Source organism: Cetorhinus maximus, chromosome 20, assembly GCF_964194155.1.
Source record: "Cetorhinus maximus chromosome 20, sCetMax3.hap1.1, whole genome shotgun sequence".
In the NCBI taxonomy this organism is placed as follows: domain Eukaryota; kingdom Metazoa; phylum Chordata; class Chondrichthyes; order Lamniformes; family Cetorhinidae; genus Cetorhinus; species Cetorhinus maximus.
The window spans coordinates 44950363-44973372 of NC_135898.1; the positions used below are offsets into that span (position 1 = coordinate 44950363).

Genomic DNA, 23010 nt, shown 5'->3' on the forward strand with positions numbered 1-23010 from the left:
GCCGTGCTTCCAGCTGCCAGGGCCCTAAGCTCTGGAACTCCTTCCCTAAACCTCTCCGCCTCTCTTTCCTCCTTTAAGATGCTCCTTAAAAGCTATCGCTTTGATCAGATTCTGGTCAACTGCCATTATATCTCTATGTGCTATGTGTCAAATTTTGTTTTATGATGTTCCTGTGAAGAATTTGGAGACATTTGATTACATTAAAGACACTATCTATATATGTTGTTATATGAGCTATCTTAATTACAAACCTTAGTTGTCTACTCTCCTGGAAATATCACAATGTTGGATATTTTACCAAAAGTACTTGAGTTTTATGCTATGAATGCTTTTGTAATAATTCCTCCTTTCATATCTACAAGTCAGTAAACTGCACAATACAGTACAGTTCAAGGCCCCTTGCACTGTACACTTATCTCAAGAGGTAGCAAAGTATTGATGTCAAGGTGTACTTTTGAGTACATGAGAATAAAAAGCATGCAAAGAATATGTTTAAAATGCCTCCATTGTTCCAATTTCATAGTCACAATTTTAGATGATTTATAATAAGTGAGTCTGTGTTTTGATTATGAGAGAGACTTGCTCTGGTAGCATTTTCATCTCCAAGTCAGAGAGTTGTAATTTCAACATCCATTATGTATTCAGCACAAGGTATAGGTTGACGTTTCAGTCCAATACTGAAGGCTGTACTGTATTATCAAATCTGCTATCTTCTGAACAAGGTTAAACTGAGGGCCTACCTGCCCTCGTGGATAGATGTGAGATCTCATGGCAAGAGAGCTTTCCCTTGGATGGTGTCCTGTCCAACACTCACCTCTTGGCCAACTCCCCCCAAAAAGACATTATTTGATCAAGTTGCTGTTGCTGGGACCTTCCTATATGCAAACTGGCTGCTGCCTTTTCTACAACGATGACTACACTTCAAAAGTTTACTTGCTTCCAAAGCATTGTGAGAATTACTGACTCTGTGAAAGGTACTATATAAATGTAGGTTTTTTTGTTTACTTAACTAAATCTCAATCTATCCAGTAAGGAAACGAGTTTTCTGTTTCCTTTCTTGCTCAGCTCTCCAAACCGCTATCAAAGTTAGCTCGTGTGTCTATCAATTTTTATCTTAATCAATCTTATATCTACAATAATCAATGCTCTGCTCCAACCAAGTTCTTATTGAAACCTTAAACACACAAAGAAATCTCTCTCCACAGTAACTTTAGTCCAACTTGCAGGCAACAGTGGCGTCTTGATTCCCCCTTCAAAATTATATTCTAAACTCCAAACTTCTCTGCTTCCCTTTTATTGTAGCTGAACAAATGTGAAACCTTGGCTTCTTGTTTGACCTAGAGCTAATTTCAAATCCCACATCCCATCCATCACCAGGGCCCCTTAAATCCAGTTCCATGTTGCCAGCCTCTACCCACCTCAATATCACTGAAACCACTATTCATGCTTCTGCCACTCTAGACTCAAGTGTTTCCAATATCCTGATTTCTGTCCTGCGCCCTCCATAAAGTCCAATTTGTTCAAAGCTCACCTGCCCATATCCTGTCAGGTGAAGTAAAGGTGACAGATGAGATGCAGCAATTAGCTTTGGGAGTATTGCTAATTGCTTATAACCATAATAAATTGTTACTTTTCTACTTGTATCAAAATTGGTGTTTAATCAGAACAAAGTTTCTTCTTCACTTACCTATTTGGCTCCCATGTACCCTGATGCATTCAAATTTAAAAATTCCCATTTTCACATCCATAGTATACTATTGTCCTGTATCTGCACAACCTACAGTCATTTTAAACATAAGTTTCTATAAAGGATGGATCAGAGTCCTTTTTAAATGGTGAAAAGCTAGAAGCAGTGGAGGTCCAAAGAGACTTGGGATCCATGTACTTAGACAATTAAAATGTCATAGACAAAAAAAAAACTAATCAAAAATACAAATGGAATGTTGGCCTTTATATTCATAGGACTATAATACTAGGCGTTAGGAGTCATGCTACAGCTATGCAAGGCCCCTGGTTAGACCATGCCTGGAGTGCTGACAGCTGTTCTGGGTATCACAAAAGTCTCTTTGGCTTTGGAGGAAGCACAGCATAGATTTACCAGATACCTGGAATTCAAGGGTTAAAATATAAGGAGATTACACAACGAGTGTTGTATTCCCTGTAATTCAGGACATTAGGGGTGATCAATTCAACATTCGAGATACTAAAAGAAACTGATAGGGTGTATAGTGAGAAACTATTTCCACTGATTGGGGAGTATTGGACTAAGGAACATAGCCTAAATATTAGTCAGGCCTTTCAGGAGGGAAGTTAAGAAGCATTCTATACACAAAGGGTGGTAGAAATTTGGAACACTCTGCCACAATTGACAATTTGCTTAATCAATTGTTAAGTTTTAAATCTGAGATTCATTATACCTTTGGTTAACAAAAATCCAAGGGATATGGAGCAAAGTTGGGTATGTAAAGTTTGGTCACAGACATTCATAACCTGACTAAATGGCAGAACAGGTTTGAGGGATTAATGCCCTCTGTTTCTGTAAAGATCTGAGGCTTTTTGGCCGATCTGAGACAGTTCAGCTATGTCACTTCCTGAGGAAGCAGTTAGCTGTGGAGTCTGCTTCATTAATGCTTGCGATATTTCCTGCAGTAAATCAGTTTCCTGCAACATGCTGTGATATCCTACACACTGGTCATTCCTTTCAATCACCCTTTATTTGTTGGTGTATTTCAACATGGTTGGACTGTTATAAGCCTGCAGACCCCACATCTACAGTGAATCTGGAATTGCTAAAATCCATTCCACAATGCCTGAATTATGTGGGGGCCTGCAATAAAGCTTGTATTTCTCAAGTAAAATAAAAATACCACCATTTGAAATCAGACAAAACTTGAGTCTTTATTTCAAAATGTAAATTTTATCGGCTTTCCCAATTGGATTAGAACATACACTGTACAGTTCATTTTTATACACAAAATGGACTTCTAGGAACAACATAAAACAGACTAAAAACCACTAACACACACTGTTAAACACATTTAAATTAGTGTTATAATTTCAGCTAATGTTCACTGATGATTGCAGTATTCAGTTCCATTCGCAACTTCAAAGACAATGAAGCAATCTGTGCTTGCATGCAGCGTGAATTCAGGTTTGGGCTTATAAGTGGCAAGTAATAACAACATCACAAGTGCCAGGCAATGACCATCTGCAACATATAACCCTCTCCATCATCCTTTACATGCAATGTCAATTTGGCAATTACCACTGCTGAATGTTCCACTGTCAACATCCCGGAAGGGTTATCATTGACCAGAAGCCAAACTGGATCAGCCTCTGTAGCTAGGTCAAAGGCTGTGAATTCTACAGCAAATAGTTCACCTCCTGACTCCCCAAAGCTTTTCCACCATCTATAAGGCACAAGTCAAGAGTGTGATGGAATACTCTCCGCTTGTCTGGATAAATGCAGTTCCAACAATACTGAATAAGCTCAACACTACCCAAAACAAAACAGCCCACTGACTGGCACCCCACCGACCACATTAAACATTCACTCCCTCCACCACTGCACAGTGGCAGCAGTGTGTATCACCTACAAGCTGCACTGTAGCAACTTGGCAAGGCTTCAACAGTACCTTCTAAATCTGTGACCTCTACTACCTAGAATGACAAGTGGGAACACCACCACCTCCAAGTTCCACTCTAAATCTTACACCTGCACCCTGACCCGGAAATATATTGCAGTTCTTTCCTAATCACTGCATCAAAATTCCTACCTAACAGCAGTGCCGTTGTACTTATGCCACTCAGTCTGCAGCGGTTCAAGAAGATGGTTTGTCACCACTTTCATAAGGACAACTAGGGATGGACAATATATGCCGGCATGGATCCAACAGACTGAATGGCCTCCTTCAGTGCCATTATGACTCTATAGCATTTCATGAATGAAAGAAAAAAATACAAATCAGCAATTATCCTTACATATTCCAGTTCTTCTCAAGGTGCTTACTCATTTGAACGCAACGAGATTAACATTATGCTGGTGGTGTACATAGCTCGTTCACTGAACATATATGAAATCAGTTTCCATAAATGGTGAAATTAGAACTGAGGCATGTGCTTCCTGTGCACCAGAGCTGGGGGTGTGCACCAGAATTAGATTAAATTGATTGCTAAAAGTGTCAGCTAAGCTAAATTTGAAGAATGGACCAATAATTTATTTTGAGAGGCAAAAGTAGATGGAACTGTCTCAGAGAAGAAGCTGCACACAATCTTGGCTCCAAGCTATAGATAGATATCACACTGTTCACAAATTAAAAGATATTTGAAGATGCTGATAGACAATAATCATTTCTTTTTAAAAAAAAACACAAATACATGTAAAACAGGTTAAAAATATATAGAATGACTAGTTGCAATAGCATTTGAAGCTCAAGATTGAAATTAAACTAAATAGACCAACATGTACAAGTTGGGAAATGAAGGGTTTTGTTAAAATCCGTTTTGCACCAGAATGGGTAGACCATTCCAACCAAAATCCAGTACAATGTTACACAGCCAAAGCCAAGCAGCTTCTGCCATCATGGAAACCAGAAAGAAGGGCATTTCATTTTTAAAAGGTCCTCAAAAAAACTGAAGTCAATGTGTCAAAAACATTGTGATTTCAATGGAATGTGAAATATCTTCCACAAAAAAGCCAATTCTTAACCCACACGTACCTACATCACCAATAGATTTTTCTATTTTCGTGGTCAAGTTCAATGATCAGATATACTGCACACTTCAGATAGTTAGTAGTAACGACTAAAGGTACCTGACTCAAAATGCATAGTACCATGAAGGGAATTGTTTTTTTAAATACAATTTTGAGATATCAAACAATGAGCTGTCACAGTACAATGTTTTGCAGTTTGATGGCTTTCCATCATACAGTAGTTTTATGAAGTGGCTTTTCTTAAAAATAAGAGAACAAGTATTACCCAAAATTTCTACATTTGTGGAACGATACCTTTCACTTATGTCATCAAGACAGTGTTTACACAAAGAAGCTTCTTCTTGTGACCAGACAAGCACTTTCAATCTGAAAAATCAGCATATCAAGAAAGCATAGGCTTTTAAGCTCGACATTAGATCAGCCACGGTCACTACTTGTGCGTGTTCAAAGAAAGGTCATCCTTTACAAATACTTACACAGGACAGCTTTACAAAGGCAACAAAATCAATGAGTACACTTATTAACAGGTTCATTTCCAGCTTTGTAGTTTCAAATGAAACTAAGGGCAGGTCTTGAAATGACATAAAAATTCAAATCTTCCAGGCTGTTTATAAATAATACCTAAATCATTACAGTTTGATCGTTCACAAAGCAGTACATCCCAGAAGAGAGAAAATCCAGAACAGTCCACATTTATACAGAAATTATTTCCAAATATTAATACATAAAACCAGTGGGATTTGGCCACCTTGCACATTGTTTAAAATATATACACTACATACAGCAGGCGGTTATTTAACTTCCCTTAGAAATGAGTCTCAGCACAGCACAACAGTAACTGCTGCAGAGTAAGTAATTTATTCTTAACCTGATGTGAAAACTAAATAGTTAACCGTTTAGTTAGATGGGCTGCTTTCTGGCACTAATTTCTGGGCAGCAGCTTTTAAAAATACAAATGATCTCTGTTGATTCTTGTGGCCTTTTCTGCACCTCAGTGCGTTTCTGTCATCTTCAGTAATTCCAGCAATGCCCCAACTGCTCCAAAATAACCCTACAAAATGAAGAGGGAACAGATATGATGGTATTGTTGGTGGCTTTTCCTAAGGATGATATTTTACAATTATTCAATAATACAGCAAACTACAGTAATCCCCAACACCAGAGAAATAACAAAGTATCTGAGCCACAGCTGTGCCAGCAAAATCAAAAGCCAGATGTTTGAAGTCATCTTTTCCTTGATTTATTTATCTTGCTTTCCTCATTCCCCGCTCTTACTTGAAAATGATTTTGATCCTCATATCAGAAACACCATTCAACCAGCAAACACACAGGGAATCCCTTAGCAAGCTTCTGCCAATTTCAGTTATGTAAAAGATAGCAGAGACAGGCACATCCTCACGATCACATCTGTTGAGCGAGAAGAATGCTAACAATCCCACATTTTGCCACATGATGGTGCGAGTTATACTTCAAAAAGGGCTTATTTAGACTAAGTAGCAAACAATTTCTGCAGCATGACATTCATATTTAGCAACTACGTAAATAGATCTGCATGCATATTAAAGAAATCTTTATTTATCCAAATATAGACTGGAATGATAAAATGGCAGAGAAGGGCAGGAGTGCCTAGAGTGTGTTCACAACAATTTCCTACAGCAGTATGTTTCTAATCCAACAAGAACGGAGGCACTACTGGACCGGGTTCTTGGGAATGAAGTGGCCCAAGTGGATCAAATATCAGCAGAACCTTTCAGGAACAGTGATCATTGTGTCATAAGGTTTAGGTTGGCTATGGAAAAGGTCAAAAGAACAATCCAGAGTAAGAATAATTAACAGCGGAAAGCCAACTCCAATGGGATATGAATGGATCTGGGCCAAAAATATTAGAATCAAAGGTTGGCAGGAAAAACGGTAGCTGAACAATGGGCCACCTTCAAAGAAGAAATAGTTCAGGCACAGTCAAGGTATATTCTCGTGAAAGGGAAAGGTAGGGTAAACAAATCCAGAGCTCCCTGGATGACAAAAGCAACAGAGATTAAGATGAAGAAGAATAAGTGTGTTTATGACAGATGTCAGGCAGATAACACAATGGATAACTAGGCTGAATATAGAAAGTTCAGAGGGGAAGTGAAAATGCAAATTAGGGAAGCTAGGAGGGAGCATGAAAAGAGTGTGGCAGCTAACATAAGAGGGAATCCCAAAACCTTCTATAGGCATATAAATAGTAAAAGGGTGGTAAAAAGAGTAGGGCCAATTAGGGAACAAAAAGGGGATTTACGCACGGAGGCAGTGGGAATAACTGAGGTACTAAATTAATACTTTTCATCTGTCTTTACCAAATATGATGCTATCCAGGCCATGGTGAAAGGGGAGGATTTAAAATTGATAAGGGGGCATTAGACAGGCTGTCTATGCTTACAGTTGATAAAACTGGATGTGAAGATGTAACGGAAAGGGTTGATAAGGGCAAAGCTGTTGATGAGATGTACATGGACATCCAAAAGGCATTTGATACAGAGCCACACATCAGGCTTGTGAGAAAAGTTAGAGCTTATAGAATAAAAGGGAAAGTAGTAACATGGATACAAAATTGGCTAAGTGACAGGAAACAGAGTGTGATGGCTAATGGATGTTTCTCGAACTGGAGGAAGGTTTGTAACGGAGCTCCCCCGGGGTTAATATTGGGACACTTGCTCTCTCTGATATATATTAACGGCCTAGACCTTGGTGTACAAGGTACAATTTCAAAGCGTGCAGATGATATGAAACTTTGAAGGATTGTGAACTGAGGATAGTGTAGAAATTCAGAAGTAGTTCTAGATGTTGATAGGATGGGCAGACAAGTAGCAGATGAAGTTCAATGTGGAGAAATGTGAAGTGATTTATTTTGGCAACAAGAACATGGAGACACAATATAAAATAAAGGATACAACTCTGAAGTGGGTGCAGGAGCAGAGAGACCTGGGTGCCTGTGTGCTTAAGTCATTGGAGGTGACAGGACAGGTTGAAAGCGTGGTTAATAAAGCATACAGTATCCAATGTGTTATTAAAAGGGGCAGAGAGTACAAGAGCAAGGAGGTTATGTTGAACTTGTATAAGACACTAGTTTATCTCAGCTATGGTATTGTGTTCAGTTCTGGGCGCTACACTTCAGGAAAGATGTGAAGGCACTGGAGAGAGTGCAGAGAAGATTCAGGAGAATAGTTCCAGGGATGAGGAACTTAGGTTATGAAAATAGATTGGAGAAGTTAGGACAGTTCTCCTTGGAGAAGGGAAGGCTAAGAGGAGATTTTATAGAAGTATTCAAAATCATGAGGGGTCTGGACAAGGTAGATAGGGGGAAACTGTTTCTACTCATCAAAGGGTGTAGAATGAGGGGGCACATATTTAAACTAATTGGCAAAAGAAGCAAAAGTGATACGAGAAATAACCACTCGCTGCTTGAAGAAGTTAAGGTCAGGAATGCACTGCCTAAGAGTGTGGTGGGAGCAGGTTCAATTGAGGCATTCAAGAGGGAATCAGACTGTTATCTGAAAAGGAAGAATGTGCAGGGTTATGGGGAGAAGGTGGAAGAATGGCACCAAGGGAATTACACATTTGGAGAGCTGGTGCAGACATGGCAGGACGAATGGTCTTCTTCTGTGCTCACAATTCTGTGAAATCTATGGTGCAACCACAGATAAAATATAGTAATCTACTGGAGCTGTCTTTTTGTTCCATTAAAGGGCACTGGGACAAAAGCTGTTGAGTAGGAAGAGAAAAGTAAGAGAAGTTCCCCAACAACCTCAGTGTGTGTGGACTCTGACCATTTCCAATACTGTGTGTCCTTCCTATGCCAATGTGAAGTGAGTGAGGGAAGGATTGCTGGGGCTGGGGCTATACTTTGGCCTTGCACTGTCAACAGTAAGTTAGATAAGAGGAGAAATCTTACCTTGGAAATTCAGGTATGGCCAGTACACGTTTTCCTGCACAGCAGCCAGCACAATAGTAATATTATTGGCTCACCCAGCCATCTCTCTCTCTGCACTTTTGCTGGCTAATTTTCCAGGGACACTCATTTATCTGAAAGAAGGGGAATAACCTTCCTATTCTTTTTCTCTATAAGGACCTCCATGAAAGCACTGGAGAATCAGGGTGCTCTGGCTAATGCCATGGTGTCTGCTGCCTCATCTATCACCTTTAATAGCTGCAGCAGCATTTAAATAATGGCAGCCCCTAGGATTCCTGCCCTCCCAAATGGCGAACTGGCTATAGTGAGTGCAATTAGCTCTAGCAGCTCACTTATTAAATAAGTACTCAATGCTAAAATTGATTGGACCTCCCACCTATGTCCTCAGGTAGACACCCAGCTTGATCTGAGATTCACATACCTAATCTACCATAGGGGGTATCCTCAATACCCAACAGAAACCTTTATTAATTTTCAGCCCAGACTTATATGTTCATGGTTAGTCGGTTCATCCTAAGTTTTACTTATAAGAAATGGGAGGGAAGAGGTGTGGGGAAAGAAGGAATCTGTTTGGTGGGTGTGGGTGAAGAGAAAGAGAGAGAGAGAGAAAGAGAGAGAGCGGGCGAGAAAGAAAGAAGGGGGAGGCCGAGCGCAGAGTGTGGGGGTGGAGGGGGCGGCGAGCATGCAAGGGAGGGTGAGAGAGGGAGGGCGAGGGAGAGATGGAGGCGGAATTGGAAGAAGAGCTGGGGGTGAGAAAGCAGAAAAAAGATGGAGGAGTTAGGGGTTACAAATGTGTTCGCGTTTTTAAGTTGGACATTTTTTCATTGGGCGGGTTGAGGTGACATGGGTTGTAATGATATCTTTGAGTATAGGCCTAGTAATTTGTATTTTGCACAAAAATATGCTTTCTGTTCTTGCAACTCTTTTTTCTGGCAGGGGCCCAATACATGGTAGGTTTCTTCTAGCTAGTGGTTTGTAACATGGCAGTGGGTAAGAGGTTATCTAAATAATTTAGTCCTATTGTCTTGAATATTTGTTTCAATTCCTGTTATGGAATTTTTACAATGGTTCAACCACGAGACACTCTGCAATATCAACTCCTACTTTAGACAATTCAATCTTCAGTTTTTAAATGCATCTTTTTGTTTCCCCCCTTCTCATATTCAGACACCTACTGTTAGCTTTCTCACTTACACTTTCTCAAGAGTTTTCAACAATGTTTTTTATCTTGTGAGGCACCACTGTCGCAAGATTAACCGAGTTACTTTAATTGCTGGGCCTTTGCTTTTGTGCATTTGTTTTTGTTCAGACAACACTGCGTTTAGGCCTCATGGCTGTCTGTTTGCTGGTTTTCCAGGGGTGGCAAACAGTTACTTATCTTCTGAGAGAAGTGGACTGGTTTGTTGTGTAGGGCCAGCTAGAGGCAGCCTCGTAATTTGATGTGGCTTCCCACAGGTCTCAATCTGTCACATAACATTATGCTAACAGCTCCATCTACTGGTGTTTTACTTTTGGCACCTTGATATCACTGAAACCTAGAGAGCTTGCCAGCTACCTTAGGACCAGATAGAATGACAGTGAGAATGATTATCTTGTTGCACCCATCCTTATACAACGATAATACCTGGATTTAAGATTCCCAGTTCATTCATGAATTTGGTAAATGAAACTCCAGTCTACCTAATTGGGTAATCCTATCCCAGCCTTATAGATTTACACCAGGTGTCCTCCTTGGCATAAGTTTCCACACTCTATGTTAAGTGACTCCACTTGGCTCAATGAATTAAATTGGGTGGTAAAATTAGTACATTTAGAGCTTGCTCCAGTTTCAATTAATTCAGATAAACATAACCCAACTAATGCTGTAATACAGTGTTGATGATACTCACCTCATGTTCCAAGAATAAGGCTTTCAATTGCCCATTGGACCAATAATCCATAGCATAAGCTAGTAACTTCATGGAGACCATATTGATTCTCAGGAAGTTTCCAACAAACACCACCCTGTTGATGTTCTGCAATAAGGCCATGATAGAGAAAATCAGGATTTAAGAAAAAAATTAACGTTATTAATTTTAAGAAACCTCAGCTGGATAATCATGTTGTGAGGTATTGAGCTAATCAAACAAGAAAGATCCTTTACTTCATCTCTGATTGGTACCAAGTTAGCTTTCAACCGAGAGATTGTACGCTTACCAACAACTGGCCTCAGTGCCACCACATGCAGTTGGGGTGGAAGAAAAATTAGCCAGGGGTTCTGTTCCTAACCCCTGCTAGAAAATTGAAGCTAAATGTTGGAAGGGTACAGCTCAGTCTAATAGCTGACTGGTACTTATGTTCAGGGTCATGTAATTAGGAAGACCACCCCTCCCAGCCGCGTCTCCAGTCCACGGAACTGTAACTTAAGGATGAGTCCCCTATCCTTCGGAGAAGGCAAAAGAGAAGTCCTAATCTCCAGTTTCTTTCTTCAGATTTCAAAAGTTTTTTTTATTCATTCATAGGATGTGGGCGTCGTGCCTATCCCTAGATGCCCTTGTTCAGAGGACACTTGAGAGTCAACCACATTGCTGTGGGTCCAGAGTCACATGTAGGCAAGACCAGGTAAGGACAGCAGATTTCTTTCCCTAAAGGACATTAGTGAACCAGATGCATAAAGTTGTAGAAAAAAAAGCTCGTTGAATTACTTTTCAGGTCTTTTAGGGAAATTTAAGTGAATGGAGGTGCTTACCTCCTTATCTCTCTCACATCATCTCCTCCCACCCATCCCTAAAAAATGATGTGATGTTCTGGTTAACCTAATATTTCACTGAACTACTTGGAATACAGAGCATTCCTCAAACACTTCCATTATCCCCACTAGAATACAGACTATGCAAAGACTGATACATAAGCACTTGATGCATTTGTGTAAAGTTTCTTGGTTTGTTACTTTACTATTGGTGTAAAACAGCTCGTTTTTAAATGATTCCACACGTCCATTAAAATATTGGGCTAAGGAATTTAATACAAGCATGTTAAACATTTGCAAAGTAGCTTCAGAGCATAATGTTGAGGCCAATGTTTTGAATTGGAATCATACTAACCACAATGTAAGCACAAACAAGACCAAATCCCAGAAGCTGGAGAAAGAACAAACTTTCATCTTTCACATTCTAAAGACTATTTCCTACAACATAGATTTTCAATAGGCTCAACAGGATTATTAGTATCTTATCGTACAATAGAAGCAAGTCATTGTGTTATAAATACATGTTTAATTCATTTAGATGTATACAGGCATTTAATTAAAATGATGAATCACAAGTTATCATATGAAACTCCACATCTAATGTTTCCTCACAAATAGTATATGCACAGATAGAAAACTTGCAGCACTGAGTCCAAGATGGCTATCCCTGCACTTTGATAGCCCTGTACAATGCTGCTTGATCTCCATGCTACAAGGCAACACTGTAAAGAAGCTCAAAGCACAGAGAAAAGTCAAGACTGATCTGTTCTCGTTTCACAGGATCTTCAACTTGGAGTTTTGTTTGAAAAGAGGAGGGGAGGTCAGGAATGGTGTGCACAAAGCAGGTGGCCAGGCTTCAGTTCAATAAATCTCGTCAGACTCCCACCTGAGTTTGGACAGATCTACTGCTTGGTAGGCAGGAAATGGTGGGAACTTGGATGGCTTGAGGCTGCAGCTAAGGACCTGTGGGATCGGTCCCTGACAGTCAGCCAAGTGGAGTGAGATCGGGAGTGGGGGCAAATCTTGAGGCATTCTCACTCATCCAGGCCTACTGAAGACCTTAAAAAGAAGTTGTGTATCTGGGCCTCTCTGGTCCATGATCTGCCTCCTGACAGATGTGGCATGACGGAGAGGCTGTTGCTGTTCTCACAAGCAGGCCTCTAAGTTAAATTGCATGTCATTAGGATACAGGCTACATATTTAAAGAAGGGCCCGCTTCCTTCCTGCGGGTGCCCTGGTTGCTTGTTCAAAACAGGTGGTCAATATTTGGACAGTAAAGGAAGACAGCAGAATCACCAGGTAAGTCAGTGCCCTTAATTTAGTTGTCTCTTTCCATCCAGTTTTTGCCAGGTGAGGATTGTTGAGTTTAGTTAAAATTGGGACACAGTGTCAGCTACCTAGAGGAAAACAATGTGATCACTGTGGAAAGCCTTATAGCAGCTGCTAAAAAATAACTTGAAAGTCAACAAGTAATGGAAATGATTTAGAATGTAGAATTCCTGAGACACTCCTTCATGCTATGTCAGTCAGTGGGAGGATGCATTCGCTTTGCTCAGTGTAATGCACTGGTCCACTGCACAACCGCTGATAAGTGGTAGTGAAATGAACTGTTCTGGAAGAGAGTCCCAGAGCACTTGGATGAGAAAGAACTGTTGAAAGAGAGCCAAGATAGATCTGTAAGAGATGGATCACATCTGGCTAATTTAGTTGAAATATTTGAGGAGGTCACTTGCACTTTTCTCTCCCTTCAAAAAATGAGGGAGAGAAAAAAGTGAATTACAGGCCAGTTAGCCTAACATCAGTGTGGAGAAAATGCTAGAGTCTATTATAAAATACATGGTAACAGAACACTTGGAAAGCATTAACAGGATTAGACAAAGTCAGCATGGGTTTATAAAAGAGAAATCATGCTTAACTAATCTACTTGAGTTTTTTGAGGATGTAACTAGTAGAATAGATAAGGGAGGACCAGTGGATGTGGTGTATTTGGATTTCAAGATAGCTTTTGATACGGTCCCACATAAGAGGCTAGTGGGCAAAGTTAAAGCACATGGGATCGGGGGTAATATATTGGCATTGATTGAGAATTGGATGACAAACTGGAAACGGAGAGTGGGAATAAATGGGTCTTTTTCTGGGTGGCAAGCCGTGATTAGTGGTGTACCGCAGGGATCAATGCTTGGGCCCCAGCTATTCACGATATATATAAATGACTTGGATGACGGGACCAAATGCAATATTTCCAAGTTTGCTGACTGGGCGGGGTTGTGAGGGGGATGCAAAGAGGCTTCAGGGTGATTTAGACAAGTTGTGTGTGTGGACAAACACATGACAGATGCAGTATAACATGGTTAAATGTGAAATTATACACTTCGGTGTGAAAAACAGAAAGGCAGAGTATTACTTAAATGGTAATATATTGGGAAACATGGATATACAAAGGGATCTGGGTGTCCTTGTACACAGTCATTGAAAGTAAATAGGCAGCTGCAGCAAGCAATTAGGAAGGTAAATGGTATGTTGGCCTTCATTGCAAGAGGATTTGAGTTCAGAAGTAGGGATGTCTTACTGCAGTTATAGAGCCTTGGTGACACCACGCCTGGAGTGTTGCGTGCAGTTTTGATCTCCCTACCTAAGAAAGGATATACTTACCACAGAGGGAGTGCATCAAAGGTTCATTAGGCTGATAACGGGGATGGCAGATTGAGGGGATGAGGAGAGATTGGTTCGACTGGGCTTGTATTCACTAGAGTTTAGAAGAATGAGAGGAGATCTGATTGAAACGTATAAAATTCTAACAGGGCTAGACAGACTGGATGCAGGGAGGATGTTTCCCCTGGCTGAGGAGTCTAGAACTAGGGGCAACAGTTCAAAATACAGGGCAGGCCATTTAGGACTGAGATGAGGAAAAATTTCTTTACTCAGAGGGTGTTCAACCTGTGGAATTCTCTACCACAGAAGGCTGTGGGGGCCAGGTCACTGAGTGTATTCAAGAAAAAAACTGATAAATTTTTGGATATTAGGGACATCAAGGGGAATGGAGAAAAAGCAAGAAAATGGCATTGAGATAGAGGATCAGCCATGATCATATTGGATGGCGGAGCAGGCTCGAAGGGCCGAATGGCCTACTCCTGCTCCTAGTCTCTATGCATGGTGAACAGGGGAACGTCAATGGATGTTGGCTGGATAGGCTTCAGGAAGGCATATGATCAGGTTCCGGACAAAAGACTTAGCAAAAATGAAAGCACAAAAAATTGGGGGTAACCTTATGTCATGAATTTTTAATTGATTGGGAGAAAGGAAACATAAAAAAGTAGAGATAAATGAATTTATTATGATTGGTTGCATGAAGAAAGTGATGCTGCCCAGGGATTTGTCTCTGGGCCTCAACTTTTCACCAAATATAAAAACTAATTGTAAGAAGAAAGAGAGCATTGCATGTCCAAGTTTGCAGATGACATTAAGTTGGGAGGCACAATAAATTGTGTAGATGGGAGCAGGAAGTTACAGAGGGACATAGGCAGATTAAGTGAGTGGGCCAAACTGTGGCAGATGGAGTTCAATGTGGAGAAGCGTGAGGTCATCCACCCTAGATCCAAGAAAGATAAATCAGAATATTTTTCTACTGTGAGAGATTAGGAGCTGTGGATGAACAAAGGGCTTTTCTTTTTCCTTTATATTTGCTCTTGGGAGTTAGACATTACTGATATAATCTTAAAATTAGACAGTTAGGCCATACAGGAGCGAGGTCAGAAAGCACTAGAAATCTAACGTTCTCTCCCCAGAAACATTGCGGATTCTGAAACAACTGTGATTTTTAATATGGAGATGGATAGATGTTTGTCACGTAAAGGGAGTAGGGGATACGGAGCAAAAGCTGTAAATGGTGCCAAGATTTAACTGAATAGTTGAACAGACTAGAGGGGTTAAATTGCCTATCCCTGGTGGGGGGAAAGCAGGGCACAAGTCTGAGGATGTCTTATACACCTAGAGATCCCAGATGGATACTTGATGTAAAACTGGATTTACTTTGGCTGGGTCAGGAAGAGAAAAATTGCAAATACTTTAAAACTCACCAGAAGGTGCTTCTTAGGTTCTGCAGAAATACCACTTGCAACAAGTCTCTGCTCCCCTGTCAAAGTTAAACCTTTATTGGTGTTTATCATTTAGTATTCGTGGATCAGTGTGCAATGATGATTATAACCTAGCTGGTGAGAAACAAGATATGGCCCACCTCCCATTCTTCCCTTCCAGCTAAGACTTACTGTGGTTGGTTCTTTCCTCACCGCAGCAGAACTACAGAGGCAACACATAATATACTAAGAAAATTAGCTTAGCTTAATACAGAAGTCTGTATTAATACCTTAGTATTATGAGAATGTATTCTGTGTGACAGAGGCTGACACATGGTTTAGATTAAGTCATTAGGATTCCACAGAAGAATGCTAAGTAAGCAAGAGGTGTCCAGTTACTGCAATTTAAGAAGCAAAGAGTTCATGTAAGAATTATAGCTAGTTAGGAGCCAACATGTCTACACTCTGGTTGTCATCATTCTACAAAGGTGTGATGTTTATAGTTGTGCAATATCGTCACATCCTTTTCATAAATTACGCTTAATTTTCACTGGAGTACAAGCGTTATGTGGTGTGACATTGTCATCTACTGGTGTAGTAGCATATGACACAAAGATCATATGACAACAATTTCAGAAATGATGGCTTTAAAACAAGTTATCTGATATCGCCCTATGGGTGTATAAATAGGCTCCCTTCCAACTTGAGAACACTCCTGGATTATCTGGTAGCTCCCAGAAGCCAATAAATAAATATCCACTCTAGTAAGTGTACAGATCTATACGACTTGCTCTTAGTTTTATTAACAACAAAAGTAGTAACAAGTTGATTTCTCTCTGGCATCTGAATCACCATAATTTGGAGAAATGATCTAGCATGTGTTTCTTCACTGTAAATTGAAATGGTTTCATTTAAACAAACACTAGTGTCATGTAGCAAAAAGTGAACATTCCAGTTATGTTTCTGAACATCAACAGTGTGCAAAAAGTAACAGTGCAGTCTATTTTTAATCATTCCATTTTTATTGCACTAATCCATTTGAAATATGCAACAATTAGAATTTAACAATGTCAATAACACAGGAAAGTGTGAATTTAATTGCCATGAAAAAATTGAACTAGACAATTTGAAAACAACTCTGAATTACAAATAGAATGTATTTTAATTAGGCATCATTGAGACTTCATTCTTATAGTCAGTGCCCTCTGATGCACCCATAACTGTGACTCAGTTTACTGCAATTGACACAAATAATGTAACCAAACAATAAGGCAATCTCTATAAACAAGTGCTTACCTCATTCAGTGCACACATGCGAGCTATGGATCCAATGTTGTTCGTAATAGTGACCAGTGTCGCTCTGGCCAAATCTTCCTTACTGATGGAATCACGCTTCTCCTTACTCATCATGTGACCAAAGCTGCATGAATTTTAAAAAACCATGACTGAAGACATTAGAAGAAATCTTCAAATTATTTCTGATTGCATAAACTTTGATTTAGTAATATGCTTGCAAAGCTTATTTTTATGTTTTAAAAATCTATATGCCAACCTTTGTTTCAAGTCTTTGAATCAGAGTGAGGTTATCCACAGCTAAAGCAAACCACTCCCAGTAGCTTGACAATATAACTAAACTATAGCTGATGGAACATGCAAATTCAAATGCTTCGGACAAGTCCAATTTAGACTGTTATACAGCCAATTTTCAAATATTTGCATCCAGTCAAAATCAATACCACGGTATATATGAGATTTGATATGCCCTAAAATAAAACTAGCTTCGCAATTCATTTACCATAAACTTTCAAAATCATAATAGAATGTTAGAGTGTGCCAAGTCTGTACTGGTACTTTTCTCCAGAGTAACACATAGATTATATTAGGAACAAGGGTTGGTCAATCAGCCCTTCGAGCCCCAATGTGATTAGGTGTTTTTCTAATTCCTCCTTTCATTCTTTTTATGATTATCTTCAACTTGTGCACTTCATTTCATTAACCAGTGGGAAAAGGTCACTTTTACTTCATTCTAATCTTTGCAATCTTGAAGGCCTTTCTCAAGTTGGGCTTTAACTTCAGTTCTATTGGAAAAAAGGCTCAACCTCTCAAGTCTCTCTTCACCCCTTTTCCATTGCTTCTATATTCTTCTCATAATGAGGAAAATGCTTAAAACTGCATATAGCACCCAGATTGCAACTAACTACAGTTTTGGACAAATTCCTGGACCTCCATTACTATGGACCAACTTACTACATAGATGAACTTTAACTGAGGGAACCTTCAAGTATTTATTCAGTAAGTCTTTTTACCAATACCGTGGCACTTGCCCTATTTTCGGGTGGTATTGTGACAACCTTTGCTACAAGTGGTGTTTGAAGACAACTGGCATCCCTGAGGATGGTTATCTCTTTTTGCATTCTATACCTCTAGTGTTATGGACAGGGTGAGAAAATACTACTGATCCCTCTTCCCTTCTCTACTGCCCATAATCAGCTAGCCTTCGGGACCCATGTCCTCTGGGACACTACTGCTCACAGGTGACTATCTAACTTCTACTACATTCCCTTGTGGCACTTTAACTAGGTGAGGTGTCTCCCTCACTTTTTGCTTACCTGTTTGGGAACTTTCCTGGTCACTATTTAAATCCAAGGAAGGTTTCTGCCAGCCATATCTCCAGGGTGCTTTATCCCAGCACTTTTACTTTCCCCTGCTCTGTCTTAGCCTCTTTAAATTTTACTGGCTCTATTTGGCCTCTTTAAACTCTACTGGTTTTCCTTTAGGCTCCTTACTGGCCCTGTCATCCCTGTGGAATTTTTGAGACTTCCTCAGCCCTCTGCAGCTATCTAGAATTTCACTTATTCTCCTCAATTTCCCCAGGTCCGTGGACTGCTCTAGAGCCCCTGGACATAGTACCTGACAGCCCGCCAAGTCATTTCTCAGCAACAGGTCGACCTCCCACATTGGTAAGCTTGGAATAATCCCGACCATCACTACACGGTGACCGACGTACTATGTAGATGAACTTTAACTGAGGGAACCTTCAAGCATTTATTCAGTAAGTCCTTTTACCAATACCATGGCACTTGCCCTATTTTCGGGTGGTATTGTGACAGCCTTTGCTACAAGCGGTGTTTGAAGGCAACTGATATCCCTGAGGATGGTTATCTCTTTTCTCGGTGCTTGGGATACAAAAGGAGTAATTTTTCCTTTGTACAAAAGGCTCTGGTAGGTATCAGCCCCTCTAGTACATTGGAGCACAGGTTCACCACCTTCATGGCTACAGGCATTGTCTTGACTGCAGTGTCCCTTGATGATCTCTCTTTGGAATGTGCCCAGGCTTTCCACACTGAAAGAAGACTGGGTGTGCCATTGCTGGCTCACCATCCAGGTTCTTTCTTTTAAAAGTTGGAGACTGACCTATTTTTTCTCCCCTACTCTCAAGCCCATTTCTGCTTCATCTACATCCTTTCTCTCCCTGGCCTGTAAGAGTTACCAGTTTATTTTGTGTTTAGAGGTTCGTGTGTTAACTTGACAGTCACCAGCTATGATGGCTGCTTCTCTGGCCTTTGAAACTCTTTGTTTCTCTACATGAGCTTTAAGGCTAGACAGGGGACAATTTTTGAACTCCTCCAACAGGGTTACCACTCAATCTTTCGTAAGTGGGGTCAATTTTGAGTATTCGCATCAACCAGTCAAATGCGAGTTGTTTCATTCTTTCAAACTTGAGGAAGGTTTGAGTTAGCTTTAGGTGAACGTTCCTATGTCTCTAGTGGTATGCTTCCAGTACAAACCGATAAACACTCAGCATAGCAGTTTTTGTTTGCTCATAATTTGAAAAGCTCTCTTCAGACAACAGGGAATAATCCTCACAGGCTTTTCTTGTTAACTGGCCCTGCATCAGGAGAGTACAAATTTATTCAGGCCATTTTAACCTGTTTGCAAGTTTCTCAAAGGTTTTCAAGAAAGCTTCAACGGCATTTTGGTCAAATTTCGGTACTAACTGGGAAAACATCAAGAAATCAAAGTTTGGTTCTGAACTAGGGTCACTTAAATTACAAGTGACTTCTCCTCTAAGTAAAGACAATTTCTCCATAGCAAATTCTCTCATTTCTCTGTCTTTTTATGTTTACAACGCTTTCTCATACTTTTACATCTGAAAGGCTCTTTCTCTCTCTCTCTCTCTCTCCTGGTATTCTTTTTTTGCTCTTGGAACTCTAATTCCAATCTTCGCTCAAGCCAAGGTAACCTGTTCCAGTGCTGGGGTGGGGGAAAAATGCTCAACTAGCATTTTCAGTACCTCAGGCTTTTCATTAACTTCTACCTGTTTAGCTACTGCTCTCAGCTGTTCAATTGTCAAGGTTATTGGCTTATGCCAAGTTAAGTCCCCCTGTTCTATGAGCGATTTCACGTTAAAGTTGCACATTCTACTTTCTAATGCTAATATAAGTGAAGCCTGCTACTGTAGTCCTTTTTTTAAAGGAAACAATTTCAGGTATTGAACTTTTCCCTTTTGGTTCCAATTTATTCTTTTAATGTAAAATTCAACTCATTTACTCCAATTGGTCCTGAACCCGGATACGGTCCCCAATTCCATTAGAACACTACTGATCCCTGTTCCCTTCCCCACTGTCCATAGATCAGTTAGCTTACGAGAGGAAGCCGTGTGTGTTTCTTAAGTCCTGAGTGTGTGGACAATTTGAATAATCAGCAGCAAGCTTTTTTGTAGATTTAAATTAAGAAGATTGTTTATTCATGCACTACCCTTAAAATCTAATGCCATGGCACTCACACACAGTCAAACACTCAAGAAAGTGCAGAGTGAAGGGAATGATGCACTTTTACAAGTTATAAACAAAAGGAATAGTTCATAATTCATGCGATTGCCCTGTTCTGGAAAACATGCGTTGCAGGCTTGATGGAAAGGACGTCTTCACTCCTGAAGTGTAGTTTAGTTAAGTTCAACAGCCAGAGTCATGTGCTGAAGTGGTTTTCAGGAATCTCTCAAACAGACAGGCTTTCTGCAGTTGGCAAGGTTAGTTGCTTGTAGTCTCATTACCAGAAGGTCAGTTGACAGTATAGTTGGTCCCAAAAAGGAGCAGGCTTGGAGACCTTAAGGTGTTACTTCGGTTCTTAAGGCACAGGTGTTACTGTCCTTTCAGCTGTGCTGTGTCTTTCTGTAAACAGCACTTTAACATTAAAAGGGAGATAAACGTGGCTACCCTACCATGTGGCTTCTCACAATTCCCTTTACCAAATATGATTTGGTCTTAGGTTGATTAGCCACCGCCTGATTTATTATTTGAAGACCTTCATCCTGAGGAAAGTTGAGACAATCATCGTCTTTGTTTCAGAAGGGCCCATTTCAACTCAACAATGTCATTTGGATGGCCTCGGAAAAGGTTAGCTGACACCCCTTAGTCTGGAATGTATGCTTTTGTCCTTTCAAGACAGTGTCAGATGACCTTTGGCAGCCATCTTTTGCAGCACATGCTGTCCGTTTTGAAAGAAAAGGCAGTTCTAAAAGATTCCACACTGAGTAAAGTTCATGATTTAGAAATTATGAATATGACATGCATTTACTGGGCGTGACACTAGATGGGTCTATAAACTTGTGCTGTTGTCTTGAATGACCTGTGTAACTCCACACCAAAGACTCTCTGTTCCTTCACTCTATTCAACCTCTTACTACTTAAGGTGTATGTCCTTGCCTTGTTCTTGCTTAAAAAAAAGTTTTACTTCCCATTTTCTATAATGACTTGCATCTACTACTTATTTGGCCACCCCCCCTAATCTACTGAATATCCTCCTGGAGTATTTCATAACCCTTACAACAATTTTTCACTCCCCTTTACCCCAAATTTAATATCAACAGATCTCGATATAGTTCCACAAATTCTAGAGTCTAGATAATTCATATTTTTGGGAAATAGGAGCAGCTTTGACACAATTCTGTGGGACACAACTCACCACATCTTTCCAATCTAACTTCCTTTTACCCATACCCTTTGCTTTCTGCATGCCAACTATCTCTCTATCCATGCAGCCACATTCCCCTCAGAGCAAAGATAATGGAATTAAGTCTTACATGTGCTACCTTGTCAAATGCTTCTTGAAATTCCATCAGAACCATGTCCATTGCATTTCCTTTATCTATCTGCAGTATTATTTCTTCAAAGAATTCCATCAGGTTAGTCAAGCATTAACGAGCTCCAATTAACTCATGGTCCTCCAACAGTTTAGTAACTTAATCATGCATTTATAGACTCTAATAGCTTATAGTGTCTTGTTTTCTGGAAAGTGTCATTACATATGCTTTGGCACAGATGTCTTTTCTACAGGACTTCTGAAAATTGCAGTCAAATTCTCTGATATAACTTTACTAGCTTCTCTCAAGATCCTCAGATAACAAGGTCCACTGATTTGTCCACCTTAATCTACAGTAACTCTTTTAGTATCATCTGTCTTTGAATAACTTCCACAAAGCTTCAACACTCAATTTTCATGGTTCTACACCTCAAAGGTAATAATCCCACGTGCAAATTGGCATAAGGTACATAAAATTAGAGATGAGTGCATGGCTGAAAGGCTGGTATGGGAGAAGTGCGTTCTGGTTTATGGGGCACTGGCACTAGTACTGGGGAAAGTGGGGGCTCTACCATTGGGATGGTCTACACCTGAACTGTGCTGGGACCAGTGTTCTAGTGAGCTGCAAAACAAGGGAAATAGAGAGGGCATTAAACTAAATAGTGGGGGAAAGGGATCAAATTTGGGAAGATGCGATAAATCAAAGAGTAGAGACAAGGCAAGAGAGAAAGGTACTAATATGGGAAATGATAAACAGACCATGACAGGAAGGGACAGAGAGTACAAATCTAAGAGTAAATCAGCAGATAAAGCTAGAGGTTACAAAAATAACACAAGGAGAAAACTAAAGGCTCTGTATCTGAATGCACATAGCATTTGAAACAAAAAAGGTGAACTGATAGTATTAATAGAAATAAATAAGTATGATTTGATAGCCATTACAGAGACATAGTCGTAGGATGACATAGATTGGGACCTGAATATTGAAGGGTGCATGACATTTAGAAAGGACAGGAAGCTAGGAAAAGGTGGAGGGGTGGCTCTCTTAATTAAAGATGGTATTAGCACATTAGAGAGGGATGACCTAAGTTTAGGAATCCAGGATGTAGAAGCGGATTGGGTGGAGATGAATAATGATAAACGCAAGAAGTTACTTGTGGGAGTGGTGTACAGGCCCCCTAACAGTGACCACACAGTAGAACAAGGTATAAAAGAGAAAATAATGGGAGCTTGTCAGAAAGGTACATCGATAATTATGGGGGATTTTAATTACATATAGACAGGAAAAATCAGATGGGCAAAGTTAGCCTAAATGAGGAATTCATAGAATATTTTCTGGATAGTTTCTTAGGACAGCACGTTCTGGTGCCAACTAGAGAGCAGGCTATACTAGACCTGGTATTGTGCAACCAGATAGGATTAATTAATGACCTCAGTGATGATGCCCCTAGGTAACAGCAATCGT

At 40.1% G+C, this 23010-nt stretch overlaps 1 protein-coding gene across 2 annotated transcripts in view; it reads right to left on the reverse strand.

Moving 5' to 3' along the window:
• Positions 1-2878: 2878 nt before the first annotated feature.
• The window catches only part of LOC144695069 (pantothenate kinase 1), a 77318-nt gene continuing 57186 nt past the window's right edge, over positions 2879-23010 (reverse strand). For both annotated transcript variants that reach the window (XM_078565981.1, XM_078565982.1), the window contains exons 5-7: positions 16761-16884; positions 10553-10678; positions 2879-5765 (exon numbers count right to left, since the gene is read on the reverse strand). In XM_078565981.1, coding sequence (XP_078422107.1) covers positions 5706-5765; positions 10553-10678; positions 16761-16884 — 310 coding nt within the window. In that variant the 3' untranslated portion in view covers positions 2879-5705. The remainder of the gene's footprint in view (positions 5766-10552; positions 10679-16760; positions 16885-23010) is intronic.